We start from the raw sequence: 21,089 nt of genomic DNA on the forward strand, positions 1-21,089 counted from the left end.
TTTTTGATTGCTGGTACGTCCCGGAGCTCAGAATCGGGGGGGATACAAGAGTTGCATGTTCCTAGCTCGGTATAGGTTCCTTTCCTCCACTCTAATTTCTTTGACTATTGTTTGGTTCTCTTTACTATTTTGATTTGTATTTCTGTTAGTACTTGTATTCTTAACCATTGCTATCTTGCTCGTGCTTTTATTCCTAGACGTAATTTTTAATTTATTTACTCTGGTTACTTTTTGTCTCTTATCTATTTTGTTATGTTGGCTTATCTAATGATCAGTTTGTCTTGGAATATTAGGGGCTTAAACAACCCCTTTTCTCGTCGTTGCCTGAGGCTTAATATTGCTTCTTATAATCCTGATATTTTGTTTCTTTGTGAAACTAAGGGCCTTGATCACTCTTCTCTTCGTATTTCTGGTATTCCTTCTTGTTATGACCTTGTTTCTTTCTCAAACTCTCCTTCTGGAGCTCTGGGGAAAAGAGGTCTTTGCCTGTTTGTTAAAAAGGCCCTGTAGGTGGTGCAGATTGTTGTGGAACCTCAGTTTATTGGGATTAAAATTATGGATAAAGTTTGGGGTGTATTTTGGTGCATTTTTGTTTACGCTCCACCTCACCGGCATCTGTGTACCTCTTTCTGGATTGATGTGCATACATTTCTTTGTTCTATTATGGATCCTATTTGTCTTATGGGTGATTTTAACGAGATTTTGGATCCGTTGGATAAGTTGGGTGGAAAGCCTTTTTGTCATACTCCATCATCTTCACTCCTTTTGGATGTGATTAATTCCTGCTCTTTGGAGGAAATTAAGTTGATTGGTTCCAGTTTCACTTAGTCTAATCAGTAGAAGCCCCCTCATCTTATCAGAGAACGAGTGCATCGAGCTTTTTGTTCTGCTGCGTGGTTGAATCTGCTTCCCTTGACTTCCCTTTGTAAAGGCCCTGCTATCTGTTCTGATCATAACCCAATTATCCCAAATACTTTTCCTTCCCGGGCCTCTTTCAAAAAGATGTTTCATTTTCAATTAGCCTGGACTAGTCACCCTGAGTTTAAGGCTGTGGTCTCGGATTTTTGGGACAAGGAGTCTATGGATTCTTTCCCTTGTAGATTATCTTCTTTTTCCAATTTACTGAGAAGATGGGATCGTGATGTGTTTGGCCATATTAAGATACTTAAAAACCAGCTGGTTAGTGAGATTGGTGAGTTAGTGGACACCCCTTCCTTCTGTAAGGATAGCCTCATCCGTTCAACCAATAGGCTCAACTGGGTGCTGGATGCGGAGGAAAGCTTTTGGTTGCAAAAATCTGGGTAGAATTATATTCAGTCTGGAGACAGGAACACTAGATTTTTTCATGCTGTGGCCAAGCAAAATCTCAGACGTCGTAAGATTGATTTCCTTTGCTTAGATAATGGTGAGAAGGTCACTAATCCTGAGGACATTGCCTTTGCCTTTGTTCTGTATTTCTCCAATATCTTCACCTCTTCTTCCCCTTTGGATGCGGATTTCGTGGAATGTCTTTTTCCATCTTGTATCTCTGAAACCGAAGCTTCTTCTCTTTGCGCCCCCCCTTCTTTGGATGAACTTCGATGGGTGGTGTTTTCTCTTGGGCCACTTAAAGCCCCTGGTATTGATGGATTCCAAGCCTGTTTTTTTCAAAAATTCTAGGATCACCTTAAGGATTCTCTTTTGAGTTTTGTTTGTCAGTGTTTCTTGTCTACTTATATACCTGCTAATATCAATCATACCCTCATCTGTTTAATTCCTAAATCTGACTCAGCCTCGGCCCTGAATGATTTTAGACCTATAAGTTTGTGCACCCCTCTTTCTAAAATCATTGCTAAATTGCTTGCGAATAGGCTTAAACCTTTTCTTCCTTCCATGATCTCTCCTTTTCAAGGAGCCTTGTACGGGGTCGTCATAGTTCTGATAATATTATTATTTTACATGAAAATTTTCATTTCCTCAAACACAAGAAGGGTAAGGATGGATGGGCAGCCATAAAGATCGATATGTCTAAAGCCTATGACCGCATGGAATGGTCTTTTGTGCTTTCAATATTCAAATTCCTTGGGTTTGGACAGCAGTGGTGCAATTTTATATTGACTTCCACTTCTTTTTCGATGAAGGTTGATGGGACCCCTTTTGGGCTGTTCTCGGGGACTAGGCGCATTCGCCAAGGGTGTCCTTTAAGTCCCTATTTATTCATTATGGGTATGGAGGTCTTGTCGCATCTGATATCTTCTTATAGAGACCTTAATCTGTTCAAGGGTATTAAGGTGGCTCGTGGTGCTCCTGAGATAACTCATTTACTTTTTGCTGATGATATTTTTATCTTTTGTAGAGCATCTTTGGAAGATTTTGGTACTATTAAGGCCATTATGGATCTTTTCTCTGACCTCTCGGGGCAGGAGATTAACTTTTCTAAAAGTGAATTGTATTTTAGTAAAAATGTTTCTGTGTATCGAGAAGTCTCGTTTGAGCAGGTTTTTGGGTATCCCAGAGATGAACTCGAATACTTCTTATTTGGGAACTGCCCTCTTTCCTTTGAGATCTAGGGTTAAACAACTAACTCCTTTAGTCAATCGTATATCTGTTAGATTATCTAGTTGGAAAGCTAACAATCTGTCTTTTGCAGGACGGGGTGTTTTGATCAAATCAGTTCTCAACTCTTTACCGGCTTATCTTATGAGTTGTTTTTTTTTTCCTAAATATATTTGTAAACAAATTGACTCTATTAGCTATAATTTTTGGTCTGGTGGTTCTGCTTCTCACAGAAAACTTTCTTTGGTTTCTTGGAAGGCTATGAGCTAACCCACTTATTTAGGTGGATTAGGATTTCGTTCGGCCCGAACTCAGAATTTGGCCCTTCTCCTTAAACTTGGGTGGAGATTGATTTCTGAAAATCATTCTGTCTGGGCCAAGGTCCTTAAGGCTAGGTACTTTCCTCATATTTCCTTGTTTGATGCTAAGACGCGTCTTAAAAAAGGATCTTGGTGTTGGAATAGTATCACAAGAATTATTCCTTCACTTCAAACTTTCTGCTTTCGTAAGAACGGTAATGGTAAGCATACTTTCTTTTGGACTGATCCTTGGGTTCCCTCTTTACCTGGATTCACTATCAAACCGGGTTCTTCGCAGCGATTGTTCCCTGAGAGAGTGGATCTCTTTCTCTCTAACCAGGCTTGGAATGTTGATCGCGTTCGAGAGGCTACCCCCTCTCTACAGCCCCGAATCATTAATATCCGGTTATCGGATTTCCCTGATTCCTGGTGGTGTACGCTATCACAGGATGGCAAGTTTAAAACTAAGTTGGTGGCTGCTTTTATTTCTTCCTCCCTTTTATCTGATTTTAGTGCTATCGCTTAGTGGAAATTTTTTCGGAAACTTAAACTTCTTTCTCAGTTTAAACTTTTTTTTTGGCTTGTATTAAATGCAGGGATTCCGGTTAAGGATTCTATTTCGAAATGGACTCTGATCGATTCCACTTGTGCTCTCTGTGGCACTTGTAGTGAGACCCTCTGGCATGTCCTCCTTTCTTGTGAATGGGCTAAACACATCTGGGTAGCTGGTCCTTTGGGTCTGAGGACTGAATTCATTTCATTTCCTTCTCTCAGACTTTTCTGGACCGACAGCTTGACAAGTCTACTTTAGTTTGGTTTTTTTATGTGTTTATTATAACGTGTTATGTTATTTGGCAAGTTCGGAACAATTTTCTGTTTAATTCTGTGCACCTTGACCCTGGTCAGACTATTTGTCGAATAAACCAGTGGTTAATTGAGTTAAACATCCCCCCCTCTCTAATGACAATGATGCTTGTTCTTCTCCTTTGAATATCCTTACTAACTCTTCTTCTTTATCTAACTTGGATTTACCTATGTTAGATTTTCCTGTTTTGCTCTGCGCAGGGTTTGACTGCAAGGATTTGGGTAAGCCTGGATGGGTCTTTGGTTTTTTGATTGACGGGAAACTTCTCTTTCTGAATGCTGGCCGAAGTAAAAACAAACATTTTTAGGAACCTGAGCTGCACGGTATCCTCAATGGACTTCAGTTCGCTAGCCTGAGAGGTTTGAAGCTGAAAGAAGTTTGGTGCCCAAATGAAGTGCTACCTGGACTTCTTCCAACTCCATCCCTTTCCCCTTGGCCTCTTGAAGTCCTTGACTATTTTGTTAAGATGTCTACTCACCTTAACAATATACCTGTTAAGTTAATTCCTCAGATCTCTATTGTAAATTGGTTTAGATATGTTTTTGGATCTGTCCCTAGCACTCCTTGCTGTATAAATCTTTGTAACTCTTCCTTTTAATAGTAATTTGGCTTTTTACCACCAAAAAAAAAAAAAAATTCCACGACCCAACAGAGGGGGTGTCGATGAAAATTTCCCATTAAGGATTTATATGAATCAGAGAAATTAAGGTCTTCCCTAGTTCGATCTTTTTTATTCCTAAATGGTTCTTTGGGTTAAGGTAAAATTAGGAAGAAAAAATTAAAGGGGGAAAAAAGGAGTCCCACTTCTGCTGTTCTGCGCTTTGAAACCTCAAAATGCACATTGGCATAGTAGTTTCAAGTTGCAGTCCTAAACGCGTATATCTTTAATTAATACTGTTTGTTAAAGCCTAGCTATTCAGCTATTAGTTGATGCATTGACAAACACATAGTGGGTTAATCTCATTGTCCACCGTTTCTAAGGGAGTTAAATTATAGTGCCCAAATAATAATAAGGAGAGAGATCAATTTATACATGTTCGTTTATATTAGGGTATCTTATACCCCAAGCCAATAGTGAATAACTAAATAGTATATTTAATACGAAAATAAAAGGCTACTAGACTTCGTGAAGCTTGCGCTAAGACACGAAATGGGAGAAATAACCGCCTCGCCCCAAGAAATGAAAAATTCCCACACTTGTTGGATGCCCCCATGCATTTTCTCATTGGCCAGACTACCTCTGTCCAACCCTGTTATAGACCTATTGCAGAGGGATGACGAAATAGACATGGAATGATTCTTTTAACTATATTTGATGCAGGCCCAGGCCTGCATGCCAAACTAAGCCAAGATCAAGATTCAAATCGGTTCAAACTATACCACATCATCAAGGTCGATTTACACCTTGTCATGTGGATTTGACTTCAAGAAGACCTCTAACCGATGGCAAGCTGCCCTTAGCCGATTTCTATAATTCATTACCTTCACATTCCTATATTTTAGGAATTGGAAAATCTATCTAAGAGGTATCGGTTTTAAAGGAAAGACAATCTAATAGAGTTGGGTTTTGGGAAGAATTGATTAATGAGATCTCTCCTTGTTTTATTTCTTTCCTATATTTTAGTAAGGCTTTTGTTGATTAGAATATCAACAAAAGAGAAGACGCCACATGGACAACAACCTTGCATAGTTTTGACTTTTGAGAGTTCTCCCTCCTTGGGAAGAATTTTGAGGAGAGAGAGAGAGAAATTTTTTAATTTAGTTTTTATTAATTTTGGTATTTTTAATTGTCAAGGAGTGTAGCTTAGATTAGGATTAACTTTTCCTTTATTTTATGATGTAAATTTTGATTTAATTGTAGTCGTAGGATAGAATGCAATTAATGCTTGCAAATTAGATTTTATTTTTCTTTCTATGCTCATTCAATAGTGTAAATAGGAGAATATTGTGGTGAATGCACTCTATGTCTTTTCATTATCAGTGAAGGTATATATATATACAAGTATAGTGTAAATAGGAGAATATTTGATTTTAGAACGTGGGATCCAATTCATCAACAATAAGAATCAAACTAAAATTTTGAGAACTATAGATTACATGAGTTAATATCCTATATAACTTATTAGTAACTCAAGTTTGGTTTCCATTTTTCCTTGTTCAAAGAGTCAACTTCATTGGTCGTATCATCTCATTATCCTCATGGTCCAAAATCTGCATAAATGAGAAACAAAAGATTAGTAAGAGATTATATAACTAACAAAGACAGAGGGTGGGACTTGGTGCAACGGTATATAATTAAGGTTGCTCCATTGTGATCAAATGGTCACGGTTCGAGTCTGGAAACAGTTTCTGTGTAAAAGCAGGGATAAAGTTGCATGCATTATGATCCTCCCCAAACCTATATGTGATGGGAGTCTCGTGCATTAAATACGCTCTTTTTTTTTTCTTTTTTATTTTATATAAGTAACCAAGAGGATATCCATGATTAAAGAAGCTTACATGACAATGGTAGACATATCCAGGTGCAGCAGTGACATTGAAGGGATATGTTGTATTGGTCTCCACCATATTAAACTTGACAACCACAGTAGTTTGATATCCAGGCTCTATCTTCACTACATTCTTCCATGTCTTCTCATAGTTAGGGATTGTTAACAATTGCCCAATCGCATAGTCTGTCACGTTGCATGCAATTGCATCGTTCTTTGCTGTCATACAATCGGAGAACGTAGTTTCATTTACCAACTCTTGAACCTTGATTGCCTGGAAGGTGGCTAAATGGATGTGGAGTGGGTGATTATCTGGGGTCAAGTTGATCACCTCCCAAACCTCGCTGGTACCGGATCTCGGAGTTTCCGTCACCGGATCCGAGAAGCTTTTCCCATTAATATAGAGATGGGTTGGGTTTTCGGTAGCACTATCATACTCATACAACACGATATACCTCTTCTGCACTGCACCTTCACTTGTTGCTACCGGATAATTCACTAGGCTTTTTGGGATTTTTGAATTATCGGGGCGGGTCGGATTACCCGATGCAATGATGAACTTCATGACGTTTCCGCTCAGCTGGTCTACCGGGCTGCCTGTCGGGTACGGGTAAGGTGCAGTATTGGTTAAGATAGACTCATTGGTTTGAGAAGGTGAGAAGTCAATTACAACATCGGCAATCTCAGCGGGGGCTAGGAGAATACTCTGAGTCTGGACTGGGGAGTTAAGGTATGATGAATCAGATCCTATTTGGACGAATGGGAGGCCATTGGATAAGGAGAAGTTAAAGTATCTTGCATTGGCGGCATTGATGATCCTAAAACGATACTTCCTTCGTTGGACCTTAAGATATGGCCAAGCCTTACCGTTAACTATAATGGCATCACCAAAATATTCTGGTTGCCATTGTGGGTGAATGGAGGGGTTATCACCAGTTGAGTTGATGTAGATGGATCCATTTTTGAAGAAGCTTCGATCGATGATCATCAAGTGCCGATCAAACTCTGATCCAGATGGGAGGTTCAAAGGGTTTTCTACTTTTGGATCACGGATGACGTAAGGCCCAATCAGGCCTGCTAAGAGGTTGACACGTGTTAACCCAAGTGCATGATCATGGTACCATAAGTTACCGGCAGCTTGGACGTTTGGGTATGTGTAGGTTGCTTGGGTCCATTGAGAGCCGGTATCATTGAAATTGGAGGTGAACCAGGAAAGTGGGTGACCGTCGTCTTGTGGTGGATGGACGCCACCATGGAGATGGACAACCGTTGGAACTCCACCATTCTTAGGGATGGCAGTGGTGATGGTGTGGTCCCATGAGAAGATGTGGTTTTGAGGAAGGTGATTCTCCCATGTCACTGATGTTGGCACCTGTTTCAAGGCCTCGATCACTGGTCCAGGTATGGTTGCCTCCTCTGCCGATGTACCATATGCGAAGACTGTTGTTTTAGGTAAATCACGGTGGAATTTCTGCATGAGCATGAAAAAACCAAATACTATTAATACGTGATTGATCTTAATTTAACGCATACTATAAGTGGAATTTTTTCACTATCAAATACAAGCTTCCTTTGTAAAGATGTCGCTCGCTTGTTAAAGACTTGGGTAGAACTCATCCTTAATGTCTAGCCATTAAAGAAAAGGGTTCCTAAATACCTAGGAAAATTATTTCCTCCAGTTCTCTGCCCGGCCTAGTTCTCCAGTGCCTCTAATAAATTTATTTTTTTTGGGGGGGGGGGGGGGGTTGTGGTTGACTCAACCCAAGCAGTGTTCGGGTAGGGGTAGGGTGGTCATTGCGCCCCCCTCTCGTTAGAGGCACTGGGGAACTAGCCGGGCATGGAACTGGAGGGGATAAAGATTCTAGAAGTCTCTATATATCGAACTATTCACATCCGATGTGAGATTATTACTTTGGTCTTCTGCGTGGAACCCCAACAATGCATAAGTACGAGAATTCTTGCATCCATCCATAAGCGGTGCATGATGGAATGCAATTCTAGCTCTTTTGCTTTAAATGATTATTAAAATCTAATTTATGTGGAATGCAATAAGATTATTTCGTTTGAAATCTTTATCACCTAAAACTAGGTGCATGTAAATGTGAGAGGCAACCATATGCCCATTTTTGCCATTTAAAGGGGTCGAGGGGTAATTATGAAAATAAAAAGGACATATGGTTGCCTCTCAAATGTATGTACGTGCAAATGATCCATTTTCAACCTCTAGGCTCTAGGGGGAGGGGTGGTTTTTGTAGGGATAAGAGGAGGAAGAATTTATATACCCATGTCTTCTCGAACATGCCTATGGTGAGATTTCCAGGTGCTGGTGAGCTGCGGTGTTGCATTGAATAACCAGAGAGCTTTGGAATTTGGGGGAGCTCATCAACATACATTTGCAGAGAAGCAGAAACTTGCTGAAGGGTTGCATCAGTCACCGGAGTTTCCGCAGCGGTTGACGGTACTGGGGTGACCGCTCCACCACAAATCAGCACGATTAACACAACAAAGATTGATAATAATCTATTATCTCCCATTCTTGTAGATTTGAAGTGTTGATTTGTCTGTAAACAGAAAGCCAAAGAAAAAACAAGTCAGTTTATAGAATGGATCGATGGAAGTCATTGAATTGGGTTAAGGCACATTCTGTGAGAGAGAATTGAAGGTCCGGTAGTGGTGGTGGTGCAATATAGTATAAGCACCCTAGCTTGTTTCGAATCAAACTAACCTTAATTTGGGAATGAAAATTATCCAGCTAGAGAAAGGAATGGAAGGGACAAGGCGTGTGGTGAGCACAAGATTGATGATGAATTGGCCATCCTACTCACCCCTATATATATATATATATATAATCGAGCAATGACTAATTGCATGTTTCCTTGACCACATCCAAAGTCTCCTATTTCAAACCCAAAGCCGCGTGGCGCAATTCAAATTGGCTGCCTAAGCAAGCAATACGGTGGGTTTTTAGTTGAATCCATCAAACAAATTGGTTTAGTTTGCAACTTCACCAGATTGTCCCTTTCCCTTGCGATCATTAGAAATGTTTAAATTAATAAAATGGTAGACAGCTAGGGTCAGCCCATTAAATCACGACTAATATTGCAAACAGTGGAAAGCTAGGGTTACTTTTAATTAAGTGGATGAATTTCTACCTTTGTTTTCTCATTCTTCTCCGGCCTCCATCTTCTTTACATGGGTGCTGGAGTGGGTGTGTGTGGACAAGAGATAGAAGGGTTTGGTTTCTTAGGTGACATGACCTAAGAGTCCATTATACACTTAATGAAAAGGGTTCATAAACATACCTTGATTAAGATCGATCAGTTTGAATGCATGGATTCTCTCTTAAATTCACTTATTAAGGATTTATATGAACCAAAGAAATTAAGGGCCTTTGATGCTTTTCTACTTCTTCAGTTCGCTTCTTTTTTTCTTCCTAAAAGGTTGTTTGGGTTAGGTAAAATTAGGAAGAAAAATGGGGGAAAAGGAGTCCCACTTCAGCTGTTTTGCACTTTGAAGTTACAGTCCTAAACGCGTATATCTTTAATTTATATTGTTTCTTAAAGCCTAGCTATTCAGCTATTAGTTGATGCATTGGCAAACACATAGTGGGTTAATCTCACTTGCCCATCGTTACTAAAGAACTAAATTAAAGTGCCCAAATAATAATAGAAAGAGGGATTTATACCTATTCGTTTAATATTAAGGCATTTTATACCTCAAGCCAATAGTGGATAACTAAATAGTATATTAATGTGGAGAAAAAAGAGAGACCCACATATTTTATAAAGAGAGGGGAAAAAAAACTGTGAAAGACAAGTACACACTGGAAACATGTATTTCTTTTTCTCATAATATATATGCAGTAACCCTAATCTTAGCATAGTGTTGGGGGTACAATGTCTTGTATTCATTCGCATACACTTGTGCGCTGATTCCAAAGGGTTGTTAAGAGGTCGTAAGACTTGAAAAGCTACATGGGTATTTTGGTAATATGTATCTATTTAGTGTTTCACTATATATTTGTAGCAAGATGATTTTCTCTAAAAGAATCTAAGAGAGATGTGAGGAGGAATGGTTATAATCTATTCTCCACCAATACTAATGTAGATCTCATCTCACCGTGGACAAAATAATTAAACAATCTTGTCAAATCACGTAAATCATTGTATACATTATATGATTGACGTTTACCATTTCAATTATTTTCTTCGTCAATTTACATTCTTGGTTTTTTTGTTTTTTTACAAGTAATTGGTGGGATAGATTTTCCTCTTTTAATTCTTCTTCTCCTTTCTCCACATTGAATCAAAATTCTTAAGTTTGGAATTTGCTAGCTTTTTGACTGGCTCTTTTTCCGTCTGAACCATTTGAGAGTCTTATGATCTTGTTTGAAAAGAAAGCTATACAGCTGGTTCTAAAGCTATATACCTCTCTGAGGTTGCACGCTATGAAACCGTTAAAGACGTCATTGTAAATTGCTCCTTTTGGCGTTTGGACTTTGGAAGGCATGAAAGAACCCTAATAATCCATCTAAATCTTACTTTCTGTTATTAGGTGGGTTGGTGTAGATCTCCGAGTTTGATGTTGCAAGTCAACCAGCTACCCTTTTTGTTTTTGTTTATGAAAATACTTAGAAGGGATTACATGTTTACACGTGAAAGGTCAGCTCTAATCGTTACATCTAATTCATAACTATCTCAGTATTATATTTCAACATGTGTCGACAAATTGTTCACGAAGATGCAATGGGGAGGCTGGTGATTAGATGCTAGAGCACTTTGTAAGGGGCGGGTGTGAGCTGTTGAGCGGTTGAGTGAGCTATTTGAGTATTCGTTTGGGTTAGGGGTAAGGCGGGTATGTCCCCCCCTCATGTATTCTGTTTCTTTGATTTTATTTTAATAAAATCTTAGGGGTCAGCCCGGGTCCCAGAGAATATTCAGGTTAAAAAAAAAAAAAAAAACATGTGTCTAAACACCCGTGGAGGAAGGTTTTAAACTCTGTCTTATTCTTAGAATGGAGATTTTTAAAGGGTTATTTTGGGATTTATTTCTTGTTCTATTATGCATACGTTTAGGTTAATTAATTGTGTGGTGGATATCTTGGTTAACAAAGCTGTTTTTGAAATATTCAAGTAATATTGCACTTTTGATTTTTTAAGTTTTAATTGGTTTTCTCTTGTTGATGGCAATGTCGTAGGTGAGGGATGTAGTCAATTTGAATTTGAGGTGGATGTTGATGGTTATGCCGAAGGCATCCCTTAGATCAGTGTCTTCCTTATATTGTATTGGATTGGGTTCACTTAGACTTTGTCTTTGTAGAATTTTTATATTAATATATCTTTTGTTGATCTTTAGAATTTATTTATTTATTTTTTAAAACAATTACTTTTAGAAGAAAGTTTTCCTTCACCATAACATCCTCGGGTTCACAAACCTCTACAGGATTTTAGCATGTTTCGCAAAATGTCATTCTCAATACTCTCCCGCAAGCATCTGAAGACCCACGATGAATGAATTCCTATTCACCATGGCTAAGGAAAATCCAGTCCAATTTTTTAAGTCAGCTTAAAGGGGTTTTATTTAAAAGTGAATGGCAGTTATGCCAATTTTTTTTAGGAATTTTATTCTCTCAAGGGGCAGTGCACTGGCCCGATGTTCTTGGATTTTTAATTCTCTCAACTGCAATGGTCACCATTGGATGCACTTTAAATGTGCACTAAAAATCTTTTTTTTTTTTAGTTATTCAATATATTTGCCCTTAGATGTTATCGAAAAGCTAAACACCAAGAAGCTTTTTAAGAACCAAAAATACACATTACATTTTTAATGCTCACACCTGCTTCAACGTACTAGATAATATTCAACTTAATTTTTAAGTGCCTCCATTTTTCCAATTAACAGATTTCATTCTTCCAATAGCTGAAATGTGTGGAGAAATTAATGAGCTATAGAGAGAACCAACGCTTTTCTATTTTGCAAGCACATTGTTAGGTGTCAAATTAAACCTCGTGAGGGATTAAGAGGGATCCACATGAACCTAGTGTGAAGACACTATTCTTGGATTGATTCAGATGGCCAAATTTTGTTCATTCTGAAGTTGTCTGGGGCACCCAAGAAAGACCGAGATATTGGTTCCATTGAATAGAAATTGTCTTTGGAATTGGTTTATTGTTTTAAGCTTTCTGTTAATGGCAATGTCGAAGGTGAAAGTTTAAAATTTTTAGTTAGTTCTTGCGTTGTCTTAAGGTCTCTGCTAATGACAATGCCAAAGGTGGAGTCTCAGGTCAAGATTTAGCATCGGGGAAAATTTTTGTACATGGCCGTGTAAGCATGCACGGTCGTGTCCCCTCTCACAAAGAGTTGGAAAAGTCATAAACCCCCACCCATTAATTAATGCCTTGAAGCTCCCATCCTCTCACATGCATGGCTTACACAGCCATGTATGAAAACTTTCCCCTTTAGCATTTATACTCTTGTATCTTATTATCTGGGTATGCGTGGATTCTGGTATTTGTATTATTATAGTCATTTATTGACCGTATATATACATGCAATATATTATAAGAAAACAAACGCAGCCCTAATAAAATAACTCGTTTTAGATTATTAGGGCTGCCAACCGATGCATTCTTTTCTTATTCTTTCTTCATTTTTTTTATTATTTTTAATTCTTTTTGGTCATGTGCCTTAATCTATGTGAGGTTCTCATGTAAGTTGCTTGTTATGGGCATCCAGATCCTCTACGGTGCGCAGCTTGTAGCGGCCTGTGCAGCGGAGACTGAGCAACGTGTGCAAAGACCGCCATACCCCTGCCCAAATGCCTTGCCCGAGCGGGGGTAAGGCGGTCATTGCGGATGCGGCCCGGTCGCTGCACAGGCCGCTACGTGCAGCTGCGCCGCAGACTATCTGAATTGTTGCTATGGAGGATTTAGGTTAACAGAAAACCTGCTATGGAGGGCACATGCAGGGATGTGTCCGGCATAGCCCAGCCATCGGATGCCTCACTGAACACTCATTGGGTGATGTCCTCCAAGGAGAGCAGCCCAATCTAACATTCTTAGAGAGAAGTCGAGTTTTCCAACGAATGGGAGGCGATTGGATGAAAGTTACTGTTGGAGAATGATCAAGTGGACAATAATTGCATAAAATGTGAAAGCCAACTAAAGTCTTGCTTACGTTCTTTGTTTCACATAAAACTGATGCAATGAAGATGCTTACCGCCCATCCTCATGCCTTTAACACACTCGTATTAAGGGTATCTTGTATTACAACACAAGTTCTATTCAGAGCACTCATAGGATGCTATCAAGAAACGCAGGCAAGGAGACTACAACAGGGGTTGCAAGGGGCATTGGAGATGGGATACGTAGAGCTACAAATTTGGATAGATGGCGTGGTGTTGGGACTTATTCTAATGTTTATTAAATATCGTTGGGGTTGATGGTGTCTTTTATTTTGTGGGTCTTTACAATTACTATCGGATTTGTATTTATAATTGGGTCGGGTTTTGGGTTCATTAATATATGTACCGCTTTGGGATTTTTGGATTCCTTACAAATTGTCTCTGTTGGAAAAACCTAAACACAAGTAAAGAGAAATCACGCTCTGAGGTGGAAAGTAGTGTAGAGAGGTTTTTTGAATTAACGAGAAATTTCTAATTCTCTTGGGTGAATGTAAGCATTCATGCGAAGGAAAATCATTATATGTTCGATTTTAGGGTTTTTGGATCCCCTACAAATTGTCTATATATGTTGGAAGAACCTAAACACATGTAAAAGGAAATCACATTGTACGTGAGGTGGAAAGTGGTCTAGAGTTTTTCTCTGAATTAGTGAACAATCTCTGATTCTCTTGGGTCAATATAAGCATTTTGTCGAACCATGTTAAATGTAGTTATATGCTTGAGTTGTTCCTCGTAATTGTACAATCTTTTTTTTTTGGTAAAGCTCGTAATTGTACAATCGTCTCCAATAAAAGTGTCAAAAACTTTACCTATGTTGAAGTCTTCGCATATTCAGATGAAGGATGGGATTTTTTCTTTCTCACGTTGTCCCTAATTCCTTAATACCAATGTTTTAAAACTTGAAAACTCCACTCCAAACTCTTTTTGTTGAGTGGATTTATATAAAACAAGGATCAAATGGGGCTGGGTTGACCCAAGGCCCAATCAATTGGGCCCTAAAATCGTCCTAAGTTCCTATATCAGGCCTTACCCTGAAACAGTTATATATAAGCTGGGCTAGGTTGGGTGATGTCTACCCAGGCCCAGTCCAAGCTTGGACCATAAACAATCCAATTTTAGAGAGAGAGAGAGAGAGAGAGAGAGAGAGAGAGAGAAAAGGGCGTATAACAATTAATACATATTTTATTTTTTGGTAAAACAATTAATACATATAAAAGAAAGTAAAATATTTGTACCAAAAAACAAAAGAATGAAAAATATAACATACATTAATTGTTGGAATGCATTCCAAGTCAATTTCGTATTCTTGGATGAAAATACGAAATCTATCTAGAATGCATACCAAATACAGCCTAAGTTTGGCTGCCTTATTCAATTCTTAGAAGGAAATTTTATTAGGACAGAGCTTGGGATGCTTTTCAAAGAACCATCTTCAATGGTCGTATCATCTGGTTATTTTCGTGGTCTAAAATCTGCATGTATGAAAAAACAAAACAATTCAGTCAGGAGATCTATGTGTTGAGTACAAATTCATATATAAGTAGTAGGATCCGACTCCTCTACTTCTGTCTGCTCGATCGCCTTGCCCGAACAAGGTAAGGTGGTACTTTCTAACATGCTTGTGTGTGAGGGCACACGGTAGTACCGGACAGGCGGAAATAGAGGAGTCGAATTGATAAATAGTAACCCTATATGAAGATGATTAGAAAGACTCACATGACAATGGTAGACATATCCAGGTGCAGCAGTAGCATTGAAAGGATATGTTGTATTAGTCTCCACCATATTAAATCTGACTATCGTTGTAGTTTGATATCCAGGTACTATCTTCACTACATTCTTCCATGTCTTCTCATAGTTTGGGATACTTAGCAATTTCCCACTTAAATGGGCTGTCACGTTACACCCAACTGCATCATTCTTCTGTGCAATCATGCAGTTTCTAAATGTATCAAGATCCACCAACTCCTCCACCTTGATCGCTTGAAATGTTGCCAAGTGTATGTGAAGCGGGTGATTATCTTGGGTCAGGTTGATCACCTCCCACACCTCTGTTGTACCAACTTTCGGAAGTTCCGTCACCGGGTCCAAGAAGCTCTTCCCATTAATATACAGATGGGTCGGGTTTCCGGTAGTACTTTCATACTCATACAACACTATATACCTCGTCTTCACTGAACCTTCTGTTGTTGCTGCCGGGTAATTCACTAGGCTTGTCGGAATCTTACAGGGAGAATTCTGGTTTTCTGGTGATATTATGAACTTCATAACATTTCCGGTTAGATTATCCACCGGGTTGCCTGTCGGGTATGGGTAAGGTGCACTATTAGTTAAGACAGATTCGTTGGTGTTTGGAGTTGAAAAGTCAACTATGACATCAGCGGTCTCGGCGGGGGATAAGAGGATACTCTGTGTCTGGACTGGGGAGTTGAGGTAGGACGCATCTGATCCTACTTGGATGAACGGAAGACCATTGGATAATGAGAAGTTAAAAAATCTCGCATTGGAAGCGTTGATGATTCTAAAACGGTACTTCCTTCGTTGGACTTTAAGAAATGGCCAAGCTTTACCGTTAACTATAATGGCATCACCAAAGTATTCTGGTTGCCATTGTGGGTGAATGGAAGGATTGTCACCAGTTGAATTGATGTAAATGGAACCATTCATGTAGAAGCTCCGGTCGAAGACCATCAGGTGCCGATCAAAATCTGGTCCGGATGGGAGATTCCAAGGTTTTTCTAATTTTGGATCACGGATCACATATGGGCCAACCAGGCCTGCTAGGATGTTGACACGTGTTAAACCAAGTGCATGATCATGGTACCATAGGTTACCAGCATGTTGGATGTTCAGGTATGTGTAGGTTGGTTGGGTCCAGGCAGGTCCGGTTTCTCGGTAACTGGAGGTGAACCAAGCATTTGGGTTGCCGTCTTCTTGTGGTGGATGGACACCTCCATGGAGATGGACGACTGTTGGAACCCCACCATGCTTAGGGATGGCACAAGTGACGGTTGGGTCCCATGAGAGGAAGTGGTTCTGAGGAAGGTAATTTTGCCATGTCACTGATGTTTTTATCCCTTTTAGAGCTTCGATGAGTGGTCCAGGTACGGTAGCTGCCTCTGCTGATGTACCATATGCGAAGACTGTCGTTGAAGGGAAATCACGGTGGAATTTCTACACATCATAAAAAATACTAGTAAGTGATTGATCATTGAAGAATACAATAGCTAGACTAGAAGACAGATGCGGTAACAGTTGGCTTGAGGCTAGTGCAGTAGAGCCTATTCAATCCTCGAAAAGATTTGGAGGACCTCTTGTTCCTTATCTAGTTTAGTATTTTTCTATGGATCCAGTTCTGGTGCGACATCAAATGACGATACGTGAATTTAGTGCCATTCGAACAACGAATATCGAACTGAAAATGAGGATTTCAAAAGTAAAAAATCTTTCTCTCCATAGCATATGCACCACATATTTAGATGTTTCAGCTCGATCCATGTTGGTCGAAGAACACTACTCCACGTGTCATCATCTGCTGCCGTGCCAATCGAGGTGCAGCACACCCCCAACCCCCAGAGGAGTCAAATCCATCTCCCCACCTCCGTATCCCCCAAAAAAAAAAAAAACAAAAAAAACAATAGATATGTTTTCATAATTAAAACAATCTTCCTATGTATAAAGCAGGTTTATGCTTCATCCATATCTTATGGGCAAGAAGTTTATTTATTTATTTTTTTGGCCAAATATTCACATAGCTAAAATCAGTTGAGGTAGATGTGTTATTAAGCTCAACATGCTGATGCTGCCACATTGTTACTTGGTGCATGGCCGGATAGGTGTACGGGTGTCAATTGGTTCAGTTTTGATTTTTCGGTTCAATTCAAGATACAACATGTAAAAACCAAAACCAAATAAGAATATATTTTTCAAAACCAGAGCCAAACTTATTCGGTTCGGTTTTTTATTCGATTCCTCATTCAATTTCACATCTAGTCCACTGTTTGGTTTGACATGGTTTGTATCCAGTTTGGATCTTATTTTAGGCGTTTGGGCCAACTTTTTATATATTAACCGGTAAAAATTATCCTTGGTAGGACCATAATCCACAAATATTTTTTCTCCCAAAGATTAGAAAGAAAAAGAATTTAGCATCTACATTGATTAAACATTAAAAAAAGAGTACATATGATTTATGTGGTTGCTTATTTGGTTCGAAATCGTTAAGTTGGTTCGGTCTAACAGTTTCAATCATGAAATCAAAACCAAATCAAATCAAGAAAATATTGCTAATCTTGAAACCAAAATCAAATCAATTTATTTTAGTTCGCTTTGATTCGGGTTTAAAAGGTCGGTTTTGGCTCTAAATTGACACCATTAGATAGGTGGTCGATGTGTAGGGTCCAGACTTCCAAAGTTCTAATGCCAGACCTTTGAGATGTACGTTACGTGTATACTTAGGCTGCCTTATATATGCATTCTTAAAATGCATTCTACGTCAATTTAGCATTGTGAAATGATAAAATCAGTTGACGTAGAATGCATTCCAAGAATGCTTATCAAACGCAGCCTTCTACTAGAAGATTTTAATTGTGGTGAAATTCCAGGAGCAAGAATTTATATACCCATTTCTTCTCGAACATGCCTATAGTGAGATTTCCAGGAGCTGGTGAGCCATGTCGCATTGAATAACCAAAGAGCTTTGGAATTTTTGGGAGCTCATCAACATACATTTTCAGAGAAGCAGCCACTTGCTGAAGGGTTGCTTCTGTTATCGGAGGTGGCGCGGCGGTCGACGACGGTGCTGGGGTGGCTGCTCCACTCCAAATCCTCATACTTAACAGTATAAGGATGGTTAACAATCTGATAGCCTCCATTCTTGTAGTGTTGATTTGTCTGTAAACAGAGCAGCCAAAGGAAATTAGTATGAGTGAGCGAGGTGTGTGCTCAATGCCAATGCCGAGCACAAGATTTAGGATGAATTGGGCAACATTAATGTCACCCGGCCCCTTATATATAACCAGTTAAGAATGCTTTATGGTCACCTTCCAACCTATTTTTTTCGTAGTTTTTTGGAGAACAGCAACGATGATTTTGACTTGTAATTGTATAAGTCGTGTGGGGAAATCCAACTTTGCTGGGCTGACGGCACCAATCTGGGCAGATGCAGAATTCAGACTAACTAAAGCTAGGTAGGGAGGGGGGAACTAGGGGAGACTTAGTATTAGCGCTAGATTAATAGTTAATACTAAGTTAACAAGGTTAATTACTTCTAAGTTAACTAAGTTAAGTAACCCATGACATCTTTTTAATTAGGGAGTACTAACTAATAAAACCTGGAATGGGGGAACAGGATCGGTCACCATTGATTTGAAATCGAATAGTCTTAGATCGAATTGGCCAAGAGTTGAATTCAATCTTATTTGGCCCAACTCTGTTAGACTCAGCAAAGAATCAAGGTCAATCGGAATTTGCACTGGTCATCATCAATTCTAGTTATTCCAGTCTGGTTTTTTCAAAATCATGTTCTTAATTATCAAACAAATTTTCTCACATTTTGCAAGTAAAACTGCGCCAGATAATGGCTTCTAGCCCCCCTACAAGCATTAGACTGAAAAAATTTGGTTGACTGAGCTTTAATTATTTTGTAAACTTTCAATTCCAAAAGTTTGAACCGTTACGTAGAGGGACTCCCAAGTGTATAAGGGGGGTTATAGGCTTGTTAGTGACCAATATAAGACTCAATTTGTGTTGCAAACACATGGACACAATGAAAACTCGTTCTAATATACCATGTAAAGTTTTCATCCCAAAAGTTGAAAATGTTAGAGAGAGAGACTCCCAAACCTATAGGCTTGTTAGTAGGCGATATGGGACTTATCTCCCAACATAGTTATAGGGTCAGGGTAAGCAATCAACATTCAAACATCAAAGCAATTACTTCTGAAGTGGGAAGGTCCTCTTTAGAGAGAACAAATAAGTAATGTCCATTCTTTTTTGTATCCTTTTTTATTTTTCACATTTTATTGGCATCATATATAGGAGAATCAGTAATAAAAAAAGGTTGGGTCAAATGGTAAAATATGGATGGTTAGTTAGTCGGTTATATCAATGAAGAAAAAGTTCAAAAGTTTGAATTCACTCGTATTCTGTAATGTGATTTATTAAATTTACAGTTAATTTAAATTTAAAAGACATCTGCAATGATTTGTCCCATCATCTAATGTGATCATACCATTTTTTGTTGGTATTTTGTAACTTTGTGAACTTTTTTATTAATGATTTTTAAAATACAAAAATTTCAAAAATACCTCTGGTATGGGTGGGCTTTGGAGTTGTGTCTATACATTATAGAGATGAACCTCTACATCTAAACATGGAAAAGTGTATCTTTTAGAAACATCTAGGGATCTACAAATGTGGAGAGCTATATGATATTTTTTTTGGTAATGGAGAGGTATATGATATAACTTATGGACAAGTGTATCTTCTAGAAACATCTAAAGAGATCTAGACACAATGTATGTGGACAAATGTCTCTTTAAGAAGCATGTGTCTATATGTAGAGACATGCTTGTCTAAAGAGGTGCATCCATCAGCCTTGATTTAGAAACTTTTTCAAACAATCAAATTTTTTTTTGGCAGGCAATTAAATCTCTATTATTCATTTCGAATGCATATATATATCTTTTTTTTTTTTTTTTTTTTTTTTTTTGTGATATTCATCTAGGTATACCTGAATGTTAAACATTTGTATTTTCACTTTTAATTAAAATCTTGCTCACCTTTAGTAAAAATTCATTTTGAATGGGTGTCCGTAATGTTCAGACTTGTGTGTTGTTACTTCGGTACTTCCCCTCTATAAATTGCTAGAAGGAGGTGGCCATCCTTCATGGGATTCAAATCTTTTACCTTCTCTCTTTCGTTCACACACTTTTTCTCTCTCTTGAAAAACATGTGCTCGTTTAGCAAGCCTTTGATGAGAGGAAACGTGTGATTTTTTTTTATTTTTTTTTGGTAAAATAGGACGCGTGTGATGAGCACAAGAATAGTTATGAATTGGACGTTCTACTAACCCTATAAATAATAATAAAAAATGGCGTACATGTTTACCAGATCACAGACAAACTGATCTATTTCAAACCAATTTGTTTGGAAATTAAGTTGGATTTGTTAAACAAACCCGAACTTTAAAAAGTTTTAATCGCAAGCAGCTGCACCCCATGGCCTCATCCCTTTCCATGTTTAGAATTATTTAATGGAAAAATTACACTGCGAGTCTGCGACCCCTGAGGTTTGTCGTAAATACAAAGTGACCCCCTGTGTTTCTAAATTATACAGTCGCACCCTTTCTGATTGGACGGTGTTAAATAATACAATGTAAAATGCCAATTTTACCCTCTTCTAATATTATTAACCAAAAACTGTTAAATAATACAATGTAAAATGACAACTTTGCCTTCTTCAAATCCTCTTTCCTCTCTAACCCTTTCTTCTTCTTCTTGATTTTTTTTTTTTTTTTTTTTGGCTTCTTCTTCTCCTTGGTTGCCGTCGTCGCTTTCATCGCTGCCATTCCGGCCAACCCACAGCTCCAGGAGGATAAGGAATGCAGAATTCCGGAGAAGCAAAAACCTCTTCTCTTCTCCACGCTCTCCTTTAGCCACTTCTCTCTGTTCTCCTTCCTTCTCTTCTTGATGAAGACAACCACTTCCAACGCCGCTG

General features: G+C 38.7%; 1 protein-coding gene across 2 annotated transcripts; it reads right to left on the reverse strand.

Moving 5' to 3' along the window:
* Positions 1-5,845: 5,845 nt before the first annotated feature.
* On the reverse strand, positions 5,846-18,266 carry LOC122646469 (multicopper oxidase LPR1 homolog 1-like). Of its 2 annotated transcripts, none has more exons than XM_043840030.1 (3): positions 17,993-18,266; positions 6,199-7,659; positions 5,846-5,910 (listed from the first exon to the last, which is right to left on the reverse strand). In XM_043840030.1, exons 1-3 carry the CDS (start codon positions 18,242-18,244, stop codon positions 5,857-5,859), a joined length of 1,767 nt encoding a protein of 588 aa, XP_043695965.1. In that variant the 5' UTR covers positions 18,245-18,266; the 3' UTR covers positions 5,846-5,856. The 2 variants fall into 2 exon arrangements, with proteins under 2 accessions (XP_043695965.1, XP_043695966.1); XM_043840031.1 differs by lacking the exons at positions 5,846-5,910; positions 6,199-7,659 and adding exons at positions 14,789-14,842; positions 15,087-16,544.
* Positions 18,267-21,089: the final 2,823 nt, after the last annotated feature.

This window comes from Telopea speciosissima, chromosome 11, assembly GCF_018873765.1.
Source record: "Telopea speciosissima isolate NSW1024214 ecotype Mountain lineage chromosome 11, Tspe_v1, whole genome shotgun sequence".
NCBI lineage: Eukaryota > Viridiplantae > Streptophyta > Magnoliopsida > Proteales > Proteaceae > Telopea > Telopea speciosissima.